We start from the raw sequence: 21,222 nt of genomic DNA on the forward strand, positions 1-21,222 counted from the left end.
TTGAGTTCGTTTTACTTTCAATTTCTCAATTTCAAAGGATTAAATGATAAATATTGTTTAATGGGCCTTAAGTACAAGATATTTGGAACTTAAATTTACCTCATTTATGAGAGTGATCTTATCAAATTGTACATAATAAGAGCTCCGAATTCTGTGCTTCACGCGGTTTTTCCTAAACGACCATCAGAAAAACAATCATTACTAATTGAAAAAGCTTTTTTTTTCATATGTTTTTTATTTAACCGACAGTTAATAAGATGTTCTAACTGTAACAAGTACTTTCACTGTCTTTTAGTATGAGTAAAGTGTACAATTTTGTCGATAAATATTGTGCATTTTACAATATATCGCCTTTTTTTGTCATAGCGCTCTTAACACAATTTCGATGTTAGTACTATCAGTAGGTACATTCTAACTTCCTAACTTTTGCAACATTGCCAACTGGAATTATTTTCCCAGTAACTGGTAACTGCCATTGATAAAAGGAAAAAAAATCCCACCATTTACCCACTTATTCTGTACGAGTAGAAATATAATGATTATTATTTTCCATTTTTAACCGCCTTCCAAATCTCAAGGGAAGGGGTTCTCAATTCGTCTGTATGTTTTTTTTTTTTTTTTTTTAAATGTTTGTTCCTCGATATCTCCGTCGTTACTGGACCGATTTTGAAAATTTTTTTTTGATTGAATGTATATGCATACAGATTGGTCCCATTTTTCTCAGAACCCAGTTCTGGTGGTGGGATCCTGGAGAAATCGAGGGAACTCCTCAAATCTGAAAGGCATACATATGGTGATTTTTGTGTTTTTAAAGGAACAGCATGCATTTACGTACGGAACAGTGACATTTGGTGCAGTGGAACTCCTGATGATGGTCAGAATGGAACTCCTCAAATCTGAACGGCACACTTATAGTGACTTTGGTATTTTTATAAGAACAGCATGCACTTACGTCCAGAACAGTGACATTTGGTGCAGTGGAACTGCTGATGATGGTTAGAACGGAACTCCTCAAATCTGAACTGCACACATAGTGACTTTGGTATTTTTATAAGAACAGTATGCACTTACGTCCAGAACAGTGACATTTGGTGCAGTGGAACTGCTGATGAAGAGTGAGCCGCCCCTGGTTAGAGTTCCGTTCTGATAATCATTCTCATCTGTAAGTACTTCAGAATCATCCAAATTTCAAAATTGGTTCAGAAATGACGGAGATATCGAATAACAAACATTAAAAAATATACAGACGAATTGATAACATAATCCAACATTTGAAAGTATTTATCACCAGAACCCCAAAGGAAGGCGGTTTTTTTTTCTTAAAAATTATTAAACTCTTTATCATACTATCGGCATGCCTTGTAGACTCGGTATTTTAATACACATACAAACAATATCTGTAATAAAACTATCCATATCAACAAAGCGTAGATATCATAGATGAAAGGTCTATGCAGTTCTAGATAATCCAAATACTGCTGTGGGGTTCTGAACATGCAGAACTCTTTGTTACACGGCAGTGCTCCTCGACCAAAGCCGTAGGCTGCTTGCACAAAGGCATCGAAGGCGTACCGGAAGTACGATATGTTTGCGAAGGGCTGCAAGTATGTCGACATCTCGTGGTACGGAATGAAAAACTCCGAGAACATCAGCATCGGAATATTGGCGGCTGGTACTACGAACATTCCCAACTGAAAAAAAGAAAGAGATTGTGTTATAAAGTATAAAGACGTGCAAAGCTTGGAAAAAAAGAGAAGATATTAAAAAGTGGCAACATTGTCTTGTCATCACCAATATTATACTTAAATGTGAAAGTGTGTGTGTCTGTTTGTCCGTCTTTCACGGCAAAACGGAGCGACGAATTGACGTTTTTTTAAGTGGAGATAGTTAAAGGGATGGAGAGTGACATAGGCTACTTTTTGTCTCTTTCTAACGCGAGCGAAGCCGCGGGCAAAAGTGCGTAATAAAACTAGACAACACGACGATATTGCCACTTTTTAGTTTGAAGCTTTGCTATAAGTACTGATGTGTGATGTATGCATAATATGATCTGTAGGTAGTGTTATCATCATCATCACTGCTGAGCATAGGCCTCCCTCGTGTACGCCACTTATCCCGGTCCTGGGCTAATCTCATCCAGAAGTGCCCCGCAGTTTTTCGAATGTCGTCCACCCAACGAGCCAACGGATGCCAGGCGCTTCTTACATCCGATAGCGGCCACCATTAGGTCAACATTTTGATCCACCTGCCATCACTCCGCCTGGCAACATGCCCGGCTCAATTCCATTTGAGTTTGGAAATGACGTCACCCACGTCCCGCACCTTGGTGCGGCGTCGGATCTCGACATTCCTCACTCGATCTTGAAATTCTTGAAGCTTAATGCCGAGCATGGGGCGCTTCATCGCTCTCTGTGCTACCCGTATCTTATGCACAGCTTTTTTAGTGAGCGTCCATGTGTCTGTGTGTGTTGTGTTATATGCGAATTAAAATAGACTATGAATACCTTGACATCACACGCTGTCCCGACGACCAGCCCGAACGTCTGCGCCAGAATGGTGACGAGAACGCAGGTAGCCCAGGCCAGGCCCAGTCGTTCATACTCCATCGGTTGTGACGTCAAATACCACGCGGGAAACAGGAACACTGTAGCACAAAGTAGCTGAAACATGTGAAATGTAAGAGTGTAACCATTTTCTCTTCAAGAAAGCTTCCAAACGACAACACAATAGAAAAAACCTATTTACATTTACAATACCTATTTACAGTGCAAAAACCAGCGAGTGCTAAACAGCTCCATAGATCTATATACACACTCTTTCAGCAACTGTGTTTATTTATTTATTTATATTTATTTGGAGATCCAACAGCTATGACGTAAGTATATAAGACACAGTAGATACAGGAAGCCAATTACAGGAACTCACTTTTTACAGGAACTTTAAAAATGATTTTTACGTCTCAGGATATACCTAAGAATTATACGACCATTCGGTCGGCCTTTGACTAATATACCATATAACTACAATATATCTTGTCAACTTGTCTAGTCGCGCGCAATACTTGAAGTCGCGCTTGATGTATGAACTCGCGCGCGACAAGGCAAGTTGTGCTAAAGGGGCATAATATGTAACATATACATCACGAGAAAAAACTCATTGGATCTTGTAGGATTGTATAGTAACTTATTATTAATCTGTGGCATAGTAAAGATTGTGATTTTTTCTTACCTGCACTGGTAGATCAATTATGATTTTGGCCATGCAGTACGCTGTTAAGCTGTACCATTTATTCAAATGTTCTTGAAGGATCACTGTTGCTTCTGCTGGAACTGAAACGTAAAGTTAAACTACTTAAGTAATTGCTGATGATAATGATGATACGAGTAAGATGATTAACCCTTTGACTCTTTCGGTGGCAGCTACACCCGCATTTAAAACTATCAACAGGATGATGTTATTTGTTTGTTTTGGTAAACCTGCATTATATTAGAGTAACTAACCAGTTACTACGGAAACGATGGGTCACTTGCACCACCGAAAAATGGAGGGTTAACCCGAGGTTAACCCACCATTTTATATGGAATTTGACAGTTGACAGCCCACTAACCTTGAGTTAAGCGGGAGGTGCAAGTGGCTCAGGGGTCGGTCTCTCCCGACTGGGAAACCCAACATTTTTACTTTACTCAAAAATATTTCCATAATTAGCCCCCGAAAACTTATAGTAACCTACACATAAATAAGATGGATAATTACACGTGTTAACAGTAGGCATCGCGTTGGAGAAGAAGAGGAAAAGCAAAAAGAAGAAGAGACAGGCGGTGTTGGTGACCATACGGTCGGCGGCTGCGCCCGCGCCGCTGTACAGTGCGCCCAGCAGCAGCGCCACCAACAAGTGGCAGACCAGACGGATCTGGAATCATGTACACAGTATATAATATATGAAACATTTTCAGTAGGGGATATTACGCAAAACTCTGCTTAGAGGACGCCTCTAGCATATTAACGCGTACGTACTGCGAACCATGTTTGACGTGTTGCACTGCACCTTTGTCGCACTTGTAATTCGCACGTAAGTGATAGGGACGCAACAGGTGGTTTAGCATGTGTGATAGCGCTGCTCCCTGGCGGCAGTAGTCAGCACCAAAAGTAGTGGATATAAGCAAATAGCGCTTTAGAAGTGTGTCAGCCTATCCGGTGTGCATGCCTGGACCAAGTCCCTTCGCTTAACCCATTCCGTGGTAGGTAATCAGGACACTTTGTCGCTCTGTGTCTACGACGTATTTTTCCATGTTATTGGCTACGACCGTAGCTCAGCGGTGAATGTGCTGCTGCGGGTCAAACCGTAGTGTATAGGGCAGGGGCGACTCTAACTGTGGGGCGACATTTCCTTTAGGCAACAGGGGCGTGTTTAAAGAAAGTTTGGGAACCCCTGATCTAGGGGTCCCGGCGGGCCCGATTGGAATGCTTGGCACCGAATTGGCCTAAGGGAAGGAATTTAAAGACCCCTGTAAAGGTAGATACCTATTATACCTGTGTTAAGTGCACGTCTCGCATCGCGCCGATGCTGCAGCGCCACAGTAGCGCGCACAGCTGCCTCCACAACCCCGCACAGACCCGCGGGGGTTGCGTCGGCACCGCGCTCAGTAAAGCTTGGTCTTCTGTCGCGTACACTGAAATCAGAATTTTGGTATCATTGACAGATTTATCGTATAATAGTGTGAGCTATCCTGGAGGACTGCCTTGTCAGTGCAGTAGTGCTACTGTTTTACATGGTACACCTTTTCAGAATCAAATATACACACGGATTTATTCACGTTATTATATCATTCACGTTAATTATTAGAAACGTTAATTATTCTATATGATTCGAAACACGTAACGTACGTAGCCATTCGCGATATACACCGTGTTTTTTTTTGTTTTCCGTTAAATTCGACACGTCGTTATATTAGGTTCGTTATCATGAACTACCCTGTATATCACTTTTACTTAAATTCGCCAAAAAAATGTTTTCATCGTTTTTATACATAATAAATGAATTAATTAGTGTGAGAGACCCTTAAAAATAATATTCAAGTTAGTGTCAAGTGATTGACGGCACATGTCAAAACAAATAAAAATAACATTAGGAAGTGGTAAAGGCTGTCACACGCATGTTCAGTAATTATTTTTATTTTGTTAATAACTCAATAACTGTAAGAGTTAAGACGCTAGTTTCTTAGAGAAATTAATTGGATTTGATCTAAAGAACCTTCCCTTAAAGTTAACGGAATTCAATAAAAACTGGGTGTATTAACGTGAGTACATCCCTTTCGAAAGTTTTGTTTGAATGAATGAAACTTCCTCCGGTTTTAAGGGAGCACAGTTATACCTAAGACTGTAAATGGGTCACGTAGTCATTAGTCAATAGTTTATTGTAGATGACTAGATATAATTTTAATAAATTTTTACGAAAATGAAAATGCATGGTCCATGAAAGAGCTAATGAAGGGTAGCCTTATAAGAATAGGTACCTACACTTGATAAAAGTGTTTCTCTAGACAGATTGCGCTCGTCTTTTATTTTGTCGAGGAAATATCTGCCATTGATTATGAGACACTCACCTTTTCCGTTTCCGTTTAACACTGTGTTCTTGATTATTTCCTTCATTTCCACAGTGTAATTCTTAGCTTCTTGCTCAATGTAGGCTACATTACCAATATGCTCTCCACTAGCGATTTCTAATACTGGAAAAAAAAGAAAAAATAGCATGAGTCCAAGATTGCCTACAATGGTTACAATCATTATCGTTAATTAATGTAAAAAGAGAAAGATTATTTTGTGAGCAGTAAACCAGTAGCCACTTATCGATAGTAGAAGTACTTACATAGCAAATATACAAGGGTAGCGCGTTGAACTCATATAAATACCAGTGGCGTAGCATCGATACAACTCGATTCCCAACGGGTTCCCTAAAATTCTCTAGTATCTGTAGAAGTCCATACAAAACAGATTCCAAAAACCCCTCCGGCTTTACTAATGAAAATTTTCACGCCACGCCACTGATAGATACCTATATCTATAGAGTATCCTGAGCAATACGACAAAAGAAAAGCCCATCTTAAAGGCCGGCAAGGCGACACACTAATAACCCGTCTGACGCTACTTTACTACGGGCTCTGGGTGTCTATGGGCGATGATAATCGCCTAATCGCTTACCATCAGGTGGCTTGTTTGTTCGTTTACCTCCTATCTATATGTATATATAAATTACGCCTCCTACAGTGTTTACTAGAGTAGTCAAATGAATAGGTACTTAGTTTAGTATTATATCTACTTTTTAAAAACAAAACATTCACAACTCAGGAACAAATATTTGTGTTTGTCTCACATAGAGTTCAAACTCCTGTCTCTCACCTTGAGCATTACTTAGGTTAAACTGGTCATTAAACCCTTAGTTGATTACAATAGTTGCTTTAGCCACGTGAAGGTGTTGGGGATGTCTTGTATGGCGCCTACATAAAAAGTGCGGCCGTCGGCCATGAATATGGCGTTTTCGGCGGATGGGAATGAGACTCTTACTTATAATAGTCAGTCATATTGTAGTACTGCGGACATCTGAATCCCGCTTTAGCCGACGTGTCGGAGATGTCTTGTATGGCGCTGGCGTATATGGTCCGGCCGTCGGCCATGAGTCTGACATCTTCCGTGGATGTTGATTAGGTCTAAGGTTAAAGAGGCAATGAAACCCTTAAATACTTACAATAGTCAGCCATATTATAGTACTGCGGACATCTGAATCCCGCTTTAGCCAGGGTGTCGGGGATGTCTTTTATGGCGCCGGCGTATATGGTCCGGCCTTCGGCCATGAGTATGACGTCGTCGGCGGACGTGAACAGATTGGAGGATGGCTGGTGGATGACGCAGGCCACCGTGCGGCCATTGCGGGCGACGTCTCGCAACGCACGGGCTACAGACATCGATGACACGGAGTCTAAGCCACTGAAGAGAGTAAAGTGAGACCTTGTAATTGTATTTAGACGATCTTGTATTTTTATTAAGGCAAAGAGGTAGACTGCAAGAAATATCTTTATTAAACGATAAGAGTATGGTTAAGCCTGCATAAAAAATGGATTAAGAAAATTTATTTTTGGCATAACATATAATTTTGTCGGTTTTACTTTGTTCTGTAGAAAATATTATGTAAATATGTACCTAATATAGTTCTAGATCCACGGGACCTATACCCTGTTAGTTTTGATTAATATTTGATTCCCTTGAATATACATACACCTATACCTACGTTTGCATAGACATAAACGCCTTATATTTTTTCAGGTGAACTTCGAAATTTTATTTGTTTACAGCGTCAGGGGACTGTGTAACTACTGTATGGTTTTAATGCCAACTCTATCTTCATACGTTCCCAAGATACAAGATCTTGAGAGACCGACAGATGGACGGACGATAAAGTGATCGTATAAGGGTTACGTGTCCTCTTTTCACATACGGAACCCAAAAAGAGAGTTACGATCTTCCTAAAAGCCGTATCCTACTACACCCAAATATGATAAGTTAACCTTCATGGTAAGGTATGCTCGCATTGCTCGCCTAATACGCGTCATATCGTCCTCTTTGAGATGGCACACAAAAAAAAAATATCAAAAGTGACAAATGTGTTGACATTCTATAGTGAAAATCATGGACTTGTGAAATTAGTGAACTTCTTGTGTTTAAAATATTGTCTTCGGTTAGTGCGATAGTTTACTCATGAATCTCATGATATAAAATTATGAAAACGGATTAGCTACCTAGGTATATCGGATTATTGTGTTGGTTTATGTGCAAATTTTGTGCTAGTCTCAGTGGTTTGTGCCTACTATTCGGATGGTTGAATATTTTATAGATCACTTTTACCATAGCGTCGAATAATGAAATATATTGACCACGTCTTATCGGACTATGGCGCAACCATCAACAATGGCGCAGCCATCAAAAAACTGGATTTATTGATAATTAGTGACTAAGTGAATCTTCAATAAAAAGCTGTCATATATCCATTTGGGCTCTTCGTGGCGAGATTACGAAGGAACAACTAGCAGCGTCAAAAGAGCAGCGGTAAGTGTTTTCCTATGCATCAACCAAATCTAGAGTTGCTATATATCTTACTACTTACATTACCATAGCCAATAAAGAAGATTATGTACCTGGTAGGTTCATCTAGTAGCATGATCAGAGGATTAGTGAGTAGTTCGCAAGCAATCGTCAGTCGCTTCCTTTCGCCTCCTGACATTTGACCGGCTTTTGTGTTAAGTACATCATCCATACCAAGCTGCGATGCCACCGAATTGATCTAGAACAAGTATAATTATCATTAAAAACACATACCTACAGTCTCCGCATAGGTACAGGCTATTCCTGTATCTGTACTTTTTTCATCGAAGCCTTTTATGACGTGGCGATCATCTTTGTAAATAGTATAGGTACCTATTTATGCGAATACCGATCAATCTATTTCATGTTAGGTCATAGCTACTAAATTATTTCTTGTCTATGCAAATATCGATACGATAAGGCGGATACCAATGATATCATTGACTCATTCAAACTTACTTACCTAATTATCCTATGCTCATTGTCGGGAAAATGAAAATTGTTTCGATACTTCACATTTAACCCCTTGTATGCTTAGACACGGATCCGTGCGTGGGAATTTTAATCTATTGTTTTAAATGTCAATGTCATTTTTCAATGATCGAAATTGACAGGCCGCATACGAGGGATTAATACTTAGATATCTATTTCAAAATTCATTCTCTTTGTCCATAAAGTACCTATGACATTTCGCGACTTTCGCGGTACGTACCGCATGTTCTCTTTCTCTAGTTGTAGCATTAGGAAGCTTGAGGCTGGCTGCAAATATTAGGGTCTCCTTTCCTGTGAGGGTGTCTATGAGTGATGCCTCCTGGGCCACGAGCACTGTGTTCCGGTCTGTACCGTACAACGATCCTTGTACACCAACTTTCCTGAAAACAAGGAGACTTTGTATTTACTGAATATTTATTTTACGTTAGCGCGTTTTGATTCAAAAGGATTTATTTATTTATTTAATCTTTATTGTACACAAAGAAAGAAAAACTTATAGTACAAAAAGCGGACTTAATGCCAGACAGCATTCTCTACCAGTCAACCTTTAGGCATAGCAGAGATATTGTGGGCGGTGATATTACTAAAACTTTACATAGTTACCTACATAAGAAGTTACATAATAAATATAAACCTAAATATATATTTCAAAAATACATACATACATATATATAAAACCAACTAGGAATCCTTCATTCTACCAGCAAAGAAAGAACGTACAGATTTCTTAAAAGCGAACTTATTTGGGGCATTTTTAATATGTAGTGGAAGGCCGTTCCAAAGGCGCGCTACATGCACGCGAAAAGAGTAAGACATAAAGCCAGTGTGTTATGGTGGGATGGATAAGGTCATATTGCCAGAAGAGCGGAGCCGGCGCTCGCGAGAGACACCATAGTATTGAAAGAGGGACTTGAGGTACACAGGAGCGTACAGTGGATCATCAAGGATATTTTCGTTTTAAATAACGTGTAGTGTTTAAAACCTAGTTTTACAATACATGTACATATAGCGGGTATGAATCAATCCTCCATTCTCGTAAAATACTTAAGCATGTTCTCGGTATAATCTTGTTTAAAATTGTTTAAATATTTTTTCGAGGGTTGGTAAATTTTATGTTTTTCCTACTCAGAATCATGAGCCCTTTTTTCTAGGACAATAATTTAAAAAAAAAAACCGCCTTCCTTTGGGGTTCTGGTGATAAATACTTTCAAATGTTGGATTATGTTATCAATTCGTCTGTATATTTTTTAATGTTTGTTATTCGATATCTCCGTCATTTCTGAACCAATTTTGAAATCTGGATGATTCTGAAGTACTTACAGATGAGAATGATTATCAGAACGGAACTCTAACCAGGGGCGGCTCACTCTTCATCAGCAGTTCCACTGCACCAAATGTCACTGTTCTGGACGTAAGTGCATGCTGTTCTTATAAAAATACCAAAGTCACTATAAGTGTGCCGTTCAGATTTGAGGAGTTCCGTTCTGACCATCATCAGCAATTCCACTGCACCAAATATCACTGTTCTGGACGTAAGTGCATGCTGTTCTTATAAAAATACCAAAGTGCCGTTCAGATTTGAGGAGTTCCATTCTGACCATCATCAGGAGTTCCACTGCACCAAATGTCACTGTTCCGTACGTAAATGCATGCTGTTCCTTTAAAAACACAAAAATCACCATATGTATGCCTTTCAGATTTGAGGAGTTCCCTCGATTTCTCCAGGATCCCATCATCAGAACTGGGTTCTGAGAAAAATGGGACCAACTTGTATGCATATACATTCAATCAAAAAAAAAATTTCAAAATCGGTCTAGTAACGACGGAGATATCGAGGAACATTTAAAAAAAAAAAAACATACAGACGACTTGATAACCCCTTCCTTTGAGATTTGGAAGGCGGTTAAAAAACAAGAGACCTAAGAAGGGTCCCAAACATTCTATTATTTTGCATACTTTCCACTTTGTAACCGCTCTACAAAATGTTTAAAAAATGGTAACGAAGTGGAAAAATTAAATTTGGGACGCTTTTTTTCACCTAGTAGGATTGAAAGGGCTCGTGATTCTGAGTAGGAAAAACATTAAATTTACCTATTTTCGAAAAAAAGTTTATAAATCTTTTTTCGCGAAAATGCCCAGACCCCATATTGACATACAAAATTATGGTAGCTGGAAGCAACCGCAGTATTAAGCTTAATTTTTACGTTATAAATATTATCGTACCTATACTTAATTATCGACCCTACAATCTGCATTCATTGTCTCAATACAATAGTCATGGGATCATTAGATTCATTCACTTTATTATACTGTCATTCATCAAAAGCTAAAACGATTAAGATTTTTTGTTAATACTTAATGAACACTTACATTTATATTTGGCCCGACGTTTCGAACATCACATTATGTTATTATGAGTGCAAATCGTGTTAGTCTAAATCAATATAATACTTTAAGAACAAATTAAATTATTTTCATAGAAAATATTTTAACTTGTATTTTTTAAGTGGTAACACTACTATTATGTTATAAACATTAAATAAATGTCATATACAAAGAAAAAGTGACCAAGGCCTTGGTCACTTTTTCTTTGTATATGACATTTATTTAATGAATATAATACTTAATGAGTTTCAATGACACATCTAATATTTATTCATAAGTAGCATCGATGACGATTGTTTCAAACTTGAATTGACCCTGTTCGATTACAACTCTTGCTAGGTACTTCTGTCGACTTGCAGGTGTAGCCTGCCTTGACCGGAATGGTCCTTAAAGTCAATATGAGTAATGCATCAGAAAATAAATGTTTAAAAATAACCTGCGGTCACCCTGAGCATGACCTATCAGAATAAGTACGTTAACCACCTTTTCTTGTTTCCGAGATGTCTTTGTTTTTAGGGTTCCGTAGTCAACTAGGAACCCTTATAGTTTCGTCATGTCTGTCTGTCTGTCCGTCCGTCCGTCCGTCCGTCCGTCCGTCCGTCCGTCCGCGGATAATCTCAGCAACCGTTAGCACTAGAAAGCTGAAATTTGGTACCAATATGTATATCAATCACGCTAACAAAGTGCAAAAATAAAAAATGGAAAAAAATGTTTTATTAGGGTACCCCCCTACATGTAAAGTGGGGGCTGATATTTTTTTTCATTCCAACCCCAACGTGTGATATATTGTTGGATAGGTATTTAAAAATGAATAAGGGTTTACTAAGATCGTTTTTTAGGGTTCCGTAGTCAACTAGGAACCCTTATAGTTTCGCCATGTCTGTCTGTCCGTCCGTCCGTCCGTCCGTCCGTCCGTCCGTCCGTCCGTCCGTCCGTCCGTCCGTCCGTCCGTCCGTCCGTCCGTCCGTCCGTCCGTCCGTCCGTCCGCGGATAATCTCAGTAACCGTTAGCACTAGAAAGCTGAAATTTGGTACCAATATGTATATCAATCACGCCAACAAAGTGCAAAAATAAAAAATGGAAAAAAATGTTTTATTAGGGTACCCCCCCTACATGTAAAGTGGGGGCTGATATTTTTTTTCATTCTAACCCCAACGTGTGATATATTGTTGGATAGGTATTGAAATATAAATAAGGGTTTCCTAAGATCGTTTTTTGATAATATTAATATTTTCGGAAATAATCGCTCCTGAAGGAAAAAAAAGTGCGTCCCCCCCCCTCTAACTTTTGAACCATATGTTTAAAAAATATGAAAAAAATCAGAAATGTAGAACTTTATAAAGACTTTCTAGGAAAATTGTTTTGAACTTGATAGGTTCAGTAGTTTTTGAGAAAAATACGGAAAACTACGGAACCCTACACTGAGCGTGGCCCGACACGCTCTTGGCCGGTTTTTGATAATATTAATAGTTTCGGAAATAATTGCTCCTAAAGGAAAAAAAAGTGCGTCCCCCCCCCCTCTAACTTTTGAACCATATGTTTAAAAAATATGAAAAAAATCACAAAAGTAGAACTTTATAAAGACTTTCTAGGAAAATTGTTTTGAACTTGATAGGTTCAGTAGTTTTTGAGAAAAATATGGAAAACTACGGAACCCTACACTGAGCGTGGCCCGACACGCTCTTGGCCGGTTTTTAATTCTCGTTTAACATTTATTATGGTCTTACTTTTTAGGGTTCCGTAGTCAACTAGGAACCCTTATAGTTTCGCCATGTCTGTCTGTCCGTCCGTCCGTCCGTCCGTCCGTCCGTCCGTCCGTCCGTCCGTCCGCGGATAATCTCAGTAACCGTAAGCACTAGAAAACTGAAATTTGGTACAAGTATGTATATCAATCACGCCAACAAAGTGCAAAAATAAAAAATGGAAAAAAATGTTTTATTAGGGTACCCCCCCTACATGTAAAGTGGGGGCTGATATTTTTTTTTATTCCAACCCCAACGTGTGATATATTGTTGGATAGGTATTTAAAAATGAATAAGGGTTTACTAAGATTGTTTTTTGATAATATTAATATTTTCGGAAATAATCGCTCCTAAAGGAAAAAAAAGTGCGTCCCCCCCCTCTAACTTTTGAACCATATGTTTAAAAAATATGAAAAAAATCATAAAAGTAGAACTTTATAAACACTTTCTAGGAAAATTATTTTGAACTTGATAGGTTCAGTAGTTTTTGAGAAAAATACGGAAAACTACGGAACCCTATGTACTGAGCGTGGCCCGACACGCTCTTGGCCGGTTTTTACGAGTGTAATTAATATTGTCAGGTCTTTTTAATATTAGGTACTTTTCAGTTAACAAAAACGTATAAAAATTGTGCGGTCAAGATTTTATGATATTTTGCTTCTAATTAAATTCGATTGCCCTTCTTCTTTGGTACGATACTTACAAGGACAAACCCTACGAGCTTCTGTGTTTTTATTCCTAAATGAATAATTATTATAGGAAACTATTACTTATTAAACCAATTACAATGTTCCACAGTAAGTTCAATAATAAAGCTTGTATCGCGGGTGTTACATTAATGTAGGTAATAAGTACAATTTTTACACAGAAAACAATCATAAATCAGGAACAACTATTTATGCTCGGGACACAAATAAATGCTCTAGAAGGACAAATAGTTAACTTGAAAGCGTAATCATTGAAAAATAGCTTGTTTTATCAAATAATATTGAACTGTCCATGACTTTAGAGGTGTCGCGGATGTGCTGGCAAGATAAACCTGCTTATACAACAATATTTCATTAATACCGTCAGCGTCACCATCACTACAATTATTGTTTATATATATTATATCGATTATTTCTGGCCCTGACTAAAGCAAACCAAGTGATTACATGTACCATGAGGTCTATTTGTCATTATTCCAAGAGACGTGTTTAATACCTATGTTTACAGGAAGTGGTTTATCATCTGCTAAAGATTATATCTCATTGAATGTAACTTTATTGATATTCCTATACTCATCATATACTCATATATGATGTAAATAATAGTCGAATAGGTGACGTATTTGAAATAATAATATCGGCGTAATCCTGTAAAATTTCGTTTCATAACAATTGAATAAAACACAATATTACAATTATGTAGTGTACCTAAATTAAAACATTAAAATGCATAATCGAGAAAAACACAGCTCAATCAATAGGGTAATCCCACTCTGTGACAAATTAATATTTTGTTTCTAATAATTACTATACTTATATAATAAATTTATCAATAGGTGTCCGTATCGAAAGGATAATTGAATGTAATTGATTGATTATTTAATGGATACACATAATTGATTCTTCACACTTCTGAATACATTAGTAATCTTTACTATCTATTATTACTTTTATTCATTGTTAACTCCATTACTCCATGAACGTGCCTGGAGTCCGGATACTTACCGAAGACAACGTGTCGTGCGTGTGTGACCTTCGACCCCATGAAATAACAAAAGATAAGAACCAAGACAAACAATGCACAAAGAAAAATTAAAGTGACACAAATAAATCGATTTCGGTTCAGATACACTTTTAGCGCACCCGCTTGCCATATATAATATATAACACATTATAATATAATACATAAACATTGTTGTAAAAATTATTGTGTCAACTAGCTCTAGAAAATATTGCATATTTGAATATCTAATTTCTGGTCAAATAGCCAGTGTGCGCCATAGTACATTAGTTAGATCGGATTTACACGTCGTTTTGAAACAACAGTCGTGTTCAAACAAGCACAAAACCCACCTGATGGCATTGTCCGTAGCCTATAACTATCGAGGTGTTAAGCTAGGAACATACTACGCGGACGTCCGTCGTAAATCGACCGCGACCGCGACCGATCAGTGTGCACGGAACAAAACATCCAGCGAGCCGGATTTCGATCGGACGTCCATGCGCTCAAGGCCACGTCCACGTCCGTCGACCGATAGTTTGCACGGTTATGTGTATTTCCATTGTCCAGATTCTCGTCCGCGGTCGATTTACGACGGACGTCCGCGTAGTATGTTCCTAGCTTTACTCGTACACGCACGTTGCCCTAATACTCCGCACCCTCGTTAAATTCTGGCAACCTTCACCGGGAGGAACATAACACTACGTATAGGGTCTATTACATACAACCTTAATATCGGCACAGAATTGAAGTATGTACAGTCAACCAATTGGAACCAGTAGGCCACTCTACAACTATGTCAAAATGACAAGCAGTACGAGTAAGAGATATCTTACAATTTGATTTATAAAGTCACTATGAAAGTTCTATTACAGTGGCCTAGGGTTCCAATTGGTTGACTGTACTTGTACGTACTTTCGTTTGGCTAATATCTTCAACAAGGTGGTTTTCCCTGCCCCCGAGGGCCCGAGGACGAACGTCAGGCGCCCAGGCCGGAGCGCTCCGCAGCATCCTCGCAGGACCTGTGTCTCGCTGGGGACTTGCTTTATTCTCCCGCATACTCGACCTGGAAACACGCGTGTGTATTAGTATCTATGGCTTAAGAAATACATTAAAAAAATAAGCACGTTAGAAAACACGGAGAAACTAAAAAGCAAAAAATAATATGATGATTATATTTCCTACCTAAACCTAAATATCTAAACATCCACATTATAAACAAATCAATTATTTTTGTAGTCGGTACCAGCCCTGTTCCTCGCCTTGCTATAGCCTGTTTGCCCCATCCAACCTTACGGAAGCTGGCTTAAATACTGGTGTAGCTTTGAAAAATACTCTAAAAACGTTACATGTGCCTATAACATTTGAAGAGTTCCTTCGATTTCTCCAAGATCATCAGGCCCCGTAGCCGAATGGCATTTCTCCGACGCCAAACGAAAACGAAACGCCGCGCCAGTTAGTCGGGCTCTGTCGCGCCAATATGCAAGAGCGATAGAGATAGATATCTACTAGCGTTTCGTTTCGTGAGTGTTTCGTGAGCGTTTGTGCCATTCGGCTACGCACCCAGGCCCCGACTTGGTGCCAACGGGACCATATCGGGGTTATACCCATACGATTGAAAAAAATAATTTGAAAATTGGTTTACAATTCTTGGAGATATCGAGTAACACACATACAAAAAAAATTCAGTCGAATTGAGAACCTCCTCCTTTTTTGAAGTCGGTTAAAAATAGGTTTGCAAACGGGAGTATAGTGAAATCGCGACGGCTTGATGAAACGGTCTCGAGTATGAGTATATTGTTACGCCTAAGTTATAAATAATGTGTTTCATCACACTTGCAATAAAAAAAACCGGCAAAGTGAGAGTCGGACTCGCCCACCGAGGGTTCCGTATCCGTACAAACTTTCAATAGTTAAATTAATTTCATGTTTTTCATATAACTCGTTGGTTTTCAGGGATAATTCTTTACAATATTAACCGATTTCGACAGTTTTTACTTTATTTGAAAGATAATATTTTATGTAAAATCTGGTATTAATTTGAAACGAAAGTGAACATCCGCAAGGGTGGTTAAATTGAAAGTTAAAATCTGAAAGGTTTTTTGTCAATAAAGAAAAAAGTTTCCAAGATACAGACACGATTTTATTTTTCCTGTAAAATTTAGCATAAAAGCAATATTTCGTAAAAAAACCATAATTTTTCGTTGATTTTTTTTCAATTTTTAGAGTTTTCAATTTGACAATGTATGTCGATTTTGGTACCTACTAGAAATTTCATAACTTCCTCAGGAAAAAGCTTTTTCTGTAACTCCCACTACGCCTGCGCTTATTGAGCAAGTGTGATTAAAATGGGTTTTATGGGAAACCATTGCATATTTCACCGCGGTATTAAGTATCTACCTATGTACGAAATTATGCAGTCGGCTCTTCTACCACTCTTATAGTTTTTACTTATTGTAATTAGGTAGGAACTCTAAAAAACATTTTTTCTACTCCAGCACTTAAATCTGTCAATTAGATTATTGTCAGCGGTATCCAAATTAAGTTCATTTGAGTAACGATGAGAAAGTCTATTTGTCTATAGGTTCATAGGATTACTGCTAGCAGTAATCATATGAATATAGGAGTTCTGTTAATTTTTTTTTAAAAGCACAACTTCCATTTATCAGGTATGTTTTCATTTACAGTAATAAGTAACTTTTAATAAATAATATAATATTTAGGTTCATAATTTAAATCAAGATGAAAAAATAAACTTAAATGCGTTTTACATATTAGATATTGCAAAACAAAGGTAAAAATCATAAGTTTATCGAATAATTTTACATTCGACATTTAAATATTCTTGAACGCAACCACATTTTTCGTAATTGAAAACTTTGTAAACTTATCACGAAACTATTTGAACTATTTCGGTGGTGTGTAGTTTGTTTTAATTCGACGTTATTTTGCAAAAACATAAGTAATTATGAGTGATTCTGGTGAAAAATGCACTTCCGAAGAAATCAAGGCTATGGGCGCTCAAAGTGACTGACAATTTGTTACATGAAAAGTCAGATAAAGCGTACCAAAAATGTTATGATTGTTTTGACATGGAAATTGCAAAAAAATGTTTCAACTTTCTCTGAAACGGCGTTGTTGGCATATTTTGAAGAATTGTGCAGCAAGTTCTCGCCATCAACATTGTGGACAGAATACTCAATGCTACGACGATCCACACAAATATTCCCATTCATTACATGAAGTAAGTAACTAACCCATTTTATTATTCTCGAATAAGGTGACGAACCCAATCATGGACAGTTTAAGAAAAAAATTCGCCAGTTTTTGATATTTCACTGATAAATGTAAAAATTCTACCGCCAAGCGTGTTAAATCTTGAATGTCCTATCCTTCTTCTATATTTCAAGCGTATTGCAGAATAGATACTCCTATTAATTTCTTCATAGTTAACAAATTAAAACTAGGTGTTTTTTCTCCAATTATGGACGGCAGTTCTCCAGTAATGGATCCCCCATTATGGACAGTGAAATAAGTTTAAAATTTTACTTTTAAAACCAACTGATACGCAATGAGTCAATTTTATACACCATAAATACAATTAGTTTGGGTTATTTTAACATAGGATTGTTTCTTGTAAATTTTGGTTTTGTAAATTGTTCCTTGTCCATCATAGGAGGTAGGCATTTTTTCGGGTCCAGTAATGGACACTTGCAAAATAACATCATTTCTTTATATCTTTGGAGCAACAAACTAGTAAGTTTTATACCTTATCTCATGCTTAATGCAGTAAGTAAAACGCATTCAAGATTACACCGTGCGTTATTTTTTTATTATTTTATACATGAACTCATCTCTCTTAGCAACATTACTAAGAATTTGTCTTGATATTTTTTTCAGTAAACTGGTGAATTTTATCTTGTCTCCAAATCCTTCAGAAATAACCGAATTAATTGAAACTTCAAAATTAAACAGCTCTACAACTCTAGTTTATGGTACATAGCCGTCAGTTTTTAGAAACGTATTTTAGATACTTATTTTTAAGGATTTGTGTTTTTTTGTCCATAATGGCATCACCGTCCATTATGGGGTATTTTACCTTAGGTATGTGGCTGTCGTAGAAAAAGTATAGTATACAATCGTAACATTATGAAGGCTATAAAAGTCTCGTACCTTACTTAGGCCACTCGGCAAGCCTTCGTGGCCTAACCGCGGTACTCAACTTTTATAGCCTTCATAACGTTACTGTTATATAATATACTATTAAGAAATTTATTGCGTTAGAAAATTCACCATAAGTTACTCGCATATGTCTATCGTCTGTCACGTATAACATTTGTCCCCTTGAATCGTGACTCGAGTCATAATTATAAAGGAAGATGCCACGATATTAGGGGACACGTAGTAAACAATCGGATATGGCTAGAGCTTCGAGCAGTTGACTGCATTTATTATAACTTTTATGCGTGTTTACCTTTTGCTGATAGTAATTGTGTTTAAGTGCACTTGCACTGAATGCATTATTATAGACGATAATTATTTGAATGCATTATTGATAAATATAATAAAAACAGGTAGTTATAGGTCTGATATTTTATATACCTATACCTATATCTATCCGAGAAAAAAATGTCTATTGAGTAACAAGTACCTACATAAATAATAATTAGCTATTAAGTATATTTATTAGGTATATCTTCATGTTGTTATTTTTTAATTGTTGACGACTGGTTTAACCTCTTTAGTAGTAGGTACGTACCTAGATATTGAAGTAGTTGTGGTTGGTTATATCCTGGTAAGGGTATTTTATACATATTTTTAATGCATACGCTCTGTACAGTGAAACTGGTAGGTACCTTAGAACGTACCAAAAAAAAATTGCCTCTTATTAAAAACATTGCGACGGAGACCTAGTTAAAACTGTGCAATTTTTTTTATTGAGAAAGAAACAAACGGTCACATACAATATGAGATACATATACATAAGTGATCATTGCATTAACAAATAGACCTACAGTTTCCTTAAAGTACAGAATTATATTTTTTTTTAGTTGTACAAGATGGATGTTTAAATTGTAATCATTTGCTTAATAGGTATATATGTCGCAGTAAGATAGATAAAGCCGTTATATAGTTATAACCCTAGGGATATAATTATATGTCGTAACATAGTTAAACGAAAGCGATTAATTGCTATCTTACTAGGAATATAACTATAATACGTTACTAGTTTAGTCATATAGTTATATGACTGGATTCAGTTTAGTGAAATGATTGTAGGCAGGAGTGCGGCGGTGCGGCGGAGGTATAGTTATAACCCTAGGGATATAATTATATGCCGTAACATAGCTAAACGAAAGCGATTCCTTACCATCTTACTAGGAATATAATTATAATACGTTACTAGTTCAGTTATATAATTATATCACTGGATTAAACTTAGTCTAGGGATATAATTATAATACGTCTCTAGTTAAGTAATATAGTTATATTACAGGATTAAGTTCAGTGGTATAATTGTAGCAGTGTAGTGCTGCAAATTGCACTATTTGCGATAGTAAATATCATGTTTATCTTAGATTAAATTAAAACTGCCATCGCACAAATCCAAATGCAGATACAATTTAAAAAATGAATAAATCCGATATTATGAAAAGAACCGGGAGCACCGGTTTCTAAATTTTTGTCTCGGTTCTTTCGCCACCATAAAATTACCGGGATTTCCCGGGAAATCAAGAATCGGGAAATACCGGGAGCATGCCCTAACTGTTACGTTTTAACTAATATAGCTTGGATTCGTTTGTTTAGTAACCAAACCTTGTGTACTATGTTCGATACAAAATAAACTTTGTTCTAACGTCAGTGACATTGCAACCGAGACTTAATACATAGTAATACGCGATTAAGTCCCGTTTGCAATTTTAAATACCGTATTATAATTATATTCCTAGTAAGATGGTAATCGCTTTTGTTTAGCTAGTTACGGCATATAATTATATCCCTAGGGTTATAACTATACCTCCGCCGCACCGCCGCACTCCTGCCTGCTTTCGTTTAACTATGTTACGACGTATAATTATATTCCTAGGGTTATAACTATATAACGGCTTTATCTATCTTACTGCGACATATACACGGTGTTTCCGGTATCACTCAAAACCTCAGACACCCCAACTGATTTTTATTTTTTTAAACTCATCTAGAGTATTCATCTTTTAATCTGATCGTTACTTTTTTTTTATTGAATTTTTAATTTTCTGTACAGCTCTACTTGACTTTTAGCTCTACACTCAATAAAATAATTGCTAACTACCATCATAAACCATAAGACTATTTATTTGTGTACGTTACTGCAACGACATAAGGTTTACCAATAGACAGCTAAGATGTCACTGTAAAACACTTTAAAGCTTTGTCACAGTAAACTTCAAGTTGGACAGGTAATCGCAGTAAGCAAATAAACTCAATATTCAAAATGACAAGGTTGGAATTAGGTACAAGTTCAATTTGTTATGACTTTATGATAAACATTAAGATTAAACTGACAAACAACGTCAAACTAGTAGCGGAAAAAATAATCGTCCAAGTAACCGGCCAGTATTAATACCCCTAAATACTGAAAAAAGGTAAACAACCTCTAGCAATGCGATATACACAATGTTGTATTACGAGTACAATAGAATGGGCACGTAAAAAATAACTAATAATACTAATTTAAATAAAAATATTACCCCCATCAAGATATAGCTCAATCGATTCTACT

General features: G+C 37.1%; 1 protein-coding gene across 2 annotated transcripts in view; it reads right to left on the reverse strand.

The window, feature by feature from the left end:
* Positions 1–1,209: 1,209 nt before the first annotated feature.
* The window catches only part of LOC125231688 (ATP-binding cassette sub-family G member 4-like), a 36,343-nt gene continuing 16,330 nt past the window's right edge, over positions 1,210–21,222 (reverse strand). For both annotated transcript variants that reach the window (XM_048137215.1, XM_048137223.1), the window contains exons 2-11: positions 15,375–15,525; positions 8,846–9,005; positions 8,187–8,332; positions 6,743–6,981; positions 5,604–5,726; positions 4,531–4,670; positions 3,754–3,910; positions 3,229–3,329; positions 2,505–2,660; positions 1,210–1,691 (exon numbers count right to left, since the gene is read on the reverse strand). In XM_048137215.1, the coding sequence (XP_047993172.1) occupies positions 1,347–1,691; positions 2,505–2,660; positions 3,229–3,329; positions 3,754–3,910; positions 4,531–4,670; positions 5,604–5,726; positions 6,743–6,981; positions 8,187–8,332; positions 8,846–9,005; positions 15,375–15,525 (1,718 nt within the window). In that variant the 3' untranslated portion in view covers positions 1,210–1,346. The remainder of the gene's footprint in view (positions 1,692–2,504; positions 2,661–3,228; positions 3,330–3,753; positions 3,911–4,530; positions 4,671–5,603; positions 5,727–6,742; positions 6,982–8,186; positions 8,333–8,845; positions 9,006–15,374; positions 15,526–21,222) is intronic.

Source organism: Leguminivora glycinivorella, chromosome 1, assembly GCF_023078275.1.
Source record: "Leguminivora glycinivorella isolate SPB_JAAS2020 chromosome 1, LegGlyc_1.1, whole genome shotgun sequence".
Classification (NCBI taxonomy): Eukaryota; Metazoa; Arthropoda; class Insecta; order Lepidoptera; family Tortricidae; genus Leguminivora; species Leguminivora glycinivorella.